This window comes from Egretta garzetta, unplaced genomic scaffold (genome assembly GCF_000687185.1).
Source record: "Egretta garzetta isolate BGI_Z169 unplaced genomic scaffold, ASM68718v1 scaffold101, whole genome shotgun sequence".
Taxonomy (NCBI): domain Eukaryota; kingdom Metazoa; phylum Chordata; class Aves; order Pelecaniformes; family Ardeidae; genus Egretta; species Egretta garzetta.
The window spans coordinates 2,079,600-2,083,174 of record NW_009258666.1 but is presented as its reverse complement, the minus strand read 5'-3'; the positions used below and the strand labels follow the sequence as shown (position 1 = coordinate 2,083,174).

Sequence of the window (3,575 nt, the reverse complement as noted above, 5' to 3'; positions counted from 1 at the left end):
GGCTGGGTCTGCACCGGGCCAGCGCAGGGGCACCATGGTGGGCACCCATCGGGCCCCGTACAGCTCCACCGCAGCCTCCCGCTCTTTGGAGTCACTTGTCAGCTTTGGCCGTCCATCGCCTTCTGGGGGAGGGGGTGTGTGAAATCCATGGCTCCAAAGACTTGGAAGCGCTTCAAATCTTTACTGCCGAGGTCCAGGCAGCACTGGCCAATGCCCTGGGGTGATGTGCATGGAGTCTGTGGGGACCTGATGCAAGGGGGAGCACTCCCAGGCACCCCAACACGAGGGTGCTCCAGCCACTGCTCGGGTCTTCATGGCTGCTGCTGGTACTGGCCCTCGGTGGCGGTGAAGAAGTCCTCCAGCACGCTCTTCATGTACTCGAAGGTGGGACGGTCCTCGGGCCTCTCCTTCCAGCACTGCATCATCAGTTCGTACAGCTCCTGCGGGCAGTTGTCTGGCTGCGGCATGCGGTAACCACGCTCCAGGTTCTGTATCACCTCGGGGTTGGTCATCCCTGCGAGGAAAACGCGCACGGCGCTGAATTTGGGTCACCCCCACGTGGGAAGCAGCACCCTACATTTGCAAATCCCACAGGAAAACTTCCTTCTACTGCCTCTGAAACCCCCGGTGGCTTTTGGGCTGTGGCTTGGCCATGTGCATTGGGAAGCAAATCGAAACCATGGTGGAGCTGGCAGGGCAGGGAGCCAGATGGGGCGGCTCGGGGCGTGCGTGCGTGCGGGAGTGCATGCACACACTGTCGGGTGTGCGCTTGCATGCGTGTGCGAGCCCTTCTGCCGCCCAGCTGCTGGGAAATCCTGACCTGGATACGGGATCCGGCCGTAGGTGACAATCTCCGTGAGCAGGATGCCGAACGACCAGACATCGGACTTGATCGTGAACGTCCCGTAATTAATAGCCTCTGGTGCCGTCCACTTAATGGGGAATTTAGCCCCTGAAAAACAGCAGGAGGGGAGAAAATAAAACGTTATGGCTGAGCTGGAAACATCTCTGTTTAACCTGATGTGACAGCTCCGAGTCGGCCTCTGTCCCTGCTGTATGCCTGGGGACCGGCTGGGCTTGGTGGCAGCCAGCCCCCCACTGCTTGGCTGGCCACCTAGCCCCCGGTGTGGGCTGGCACCCCTGCAGCGGGCCAGCATGCCTGTTCCTGCAGTAGCCACCAGATAGAGCTGTCACCCCACCAAAAAACAGGGTCAAGTGCGTATGCGTGTGGGTGTGGGGAGTCCCGCAGCCCCCCTCCAGCTGGGGGGAGAGAGATGGAGAGGGGAGAAGGACCCCTGCCGCCGCCGCCTGCTCCCCACTCCGGCTGGGGCACCGCGGGGAGTCCCAGAAGAGGCCAGGGCGGGTGGGGGTTTCCTCCTCCTGCGGCCCCAAGCTGGGTGCACCCCAAGAGCAGGGCTCGGTGGGGACACGTGTGGGGCAGAGGCGGTGGGGGACGCACCCTCACGAGCCGTGTACTCGTTGTCCTCGATGAGGCGAGCCAGCCCAAAGTCGGCGATTTTGCAGGACAGGGTGTCCGACACGAGGATGTTGGCAGCGCGCAGGTCACGGTGGATGTAGTTCTTGGCCTCGATGAAGGCCATGCCTTCAGCAATCTGCAGTTCGGAGTAATTGCAATTAATAGCTGCCAGCCTGAGCAGGGCAGCCCCGGCAGAGCCCTCCCCGCCAGCAGCCCCGTGGCTCCGTCCCCTGTCACCTGCGCGGCCATGTCCAGCAGTTTGTTGATGCTGAGCTTGACTCCTTCTGAGGTCTTGAGGAAGTCCACGAGGCTGCCTGCAATGGAGGCAGCGGGTCTCAGCGGCAGGGGGGGGCGCTGCCTCCCCTCCCCATGGTGCCTGTTTGGGGCTGGGTGTTGCAGCAATGGGTTCAATAGGGCACTGTCCACCGGTGTGACACCAAACATGGGGCAGGGTAGCTCGCAGCCCCCAGGAGGACAGGCAGGAGTGGATGGGCAGGAGACCACCCTGCCTGCAAGGTCCCTTTCCCCTTCCTAGGGCTGACCCCCAAGCTCCCAGCCAGTGGGAAAACCGTGCTGCCAAGGCAGAGCACGGGGAGGTGAAGGATGCCAAAAGCAGCTCGAGACACGTAAACCAGCACCGACTGCCGGAAGGGAACAGCCAGGAGCTGAAGGCACCACGGCTCTTCACAGCCCCCAGCCACCCTCACCCACGGTGGGCAGCGCCCAGGTGCCCTCACCCTTCTCCATGTACTCCGTGATGATGTAGATGGGCTCCTTCGTCACCACGGCGTAGAGTCGCACCAGCCGTGGGTGCTGCAGGTTCTTCATGAGGTTGGCCTCCGCCAGGAAGGCGCTGGGTGACATGCTGCCCTGCTTCAGGTTTTTGACAGCCACCTTGGTGTGGCCATTGTAGAAGCCTGTGGAGAGATGGAGCAGAGTGTGACGGGGCAGAGGGACCCCATGACCGGGCATGGCCAAGGGACGCACGGCAATAGTGGTGCCGGTGGAAGAGGCAAGTGTGGAGGCTACTGTGTGGATGTAGAGCATCCCAACCCGATACTGCACAAGCAAGAGATGTCGGAGATTGCAAAGGTTGGCTGAAGACCAAGCCCAGAGGCAGTGAAGGCTGGCGAGGGACCTTCCCGCCCCAGAGGACTGCTGCTGCAGGAGGACTTCTGGGGAGGATCACAGCTCTATGCTGGCCACCTCCTGGGCGAAAATCTGTAACTGCATTTTAACCCACCAGGCAGATATTTTTATGTGTGGCTTTCAGCCACCAAGAGGAAAGGAAGCTGTTGGTTTGCTGAGCTTTGAACAGGAGGGACGGCTGGGGGAGCCAGGCAGTGCTGCCGAAGCCTGGCTCCTGCTGGGCACCCAGAGGGGACTTTGGGGGACAGCCAGCACCCGTGGGAGCAAAGGCAGGGACCCTGCTCCAGGACTGTGGGGCAGGATGGAGGGGAGTAAGGCAGCCCCAGTGCCTTCCCCACCATGGAACCCGGAGAGCAGAAGGTGCTTTTGCAGCTGCGTCACAGCACGCTTGAGGCCCCGCGCTGCCTCCGAGCCCCCAGCTGCTCCCAGCGTTGCAGCGACAGCCACAACAAGGGCCCCATGCCAAAACCAGCAAGCCATGTTCGTGGCGAGCAGAGCCCAGCTTGAAGTGGACATGGTGCAGCCCCTGTGCATGCACGCCTGCACCAGCGGACCCCTCCTGGCAGAGGGTGCCTGCCTGGGCAGCAGTGCAGGGGTCTGGGTGGCCAGGGATGGGAGACGGGGGGGAGCTTGGGCTGCGCTGGGTACATGAGAGCTGCCCCTGGGCTGCTCTAGCTGCTGGTTTTCTCCCTTCTTCCAGGGCCCTTGTAAAAATCCAAGGTCCCACGCTTGGTGCTGTGCTGGCTGCTCCATGTGAGACCCTGGCCCGAGGACACTGCAGGGCCCGGCTGACGCTGCCCACAGCGGTGCCCTCATCTGGGAGGAAGCACCCTAGTTTCACCCTGACTCACCCATCCAGACTTCTCCAAACTGCCCCGCTCCCAGCTTCTCCACCAGCTTCAGCGACTCCCGCGGCACCTCCCACTCGTCCTGCCACCACGGCCTCTCC

The 3,575-nt window shown here is 62.5% G+C and overlaps 1 protein-coding gene across 1 annotated transcript in view; it reads right to left on the bottom strand.

Annotated features, from left to right (window-relative positions):
* Window positions 1-242: 242 nt before the first annotated feature.
* The window catches only part of LCK (LCK proto-oncogene, Src family tyrosine kinase), an 8,183-nt gene continuing 4,850 nt past the window's right edge, over window positions 243-3,575 (bottom strand). The window contains 6 exon segments of the mRNA XM_009648531.2: window positions 243-514; window positions 821-952; window positions 1,460-1,613; window positions 1,715-1,791; window positions 2,215-2,394; window positions 3,478-3,575. The exon segment at window positions 3,478-3,575 is cut by the window's right edge and continues 29 nt beyond it. Of these exon segments, the coding sequence (XP_009646826.1) occupies window positions 312-514; window positions 821-952; window positions 1,460-1,613; window positions 1,715-1,791; window positions 2,215-2,394; window positions 3,478-3,575 (844 nt within the window). The 3' untranslated portion in view covers window positions 243-311.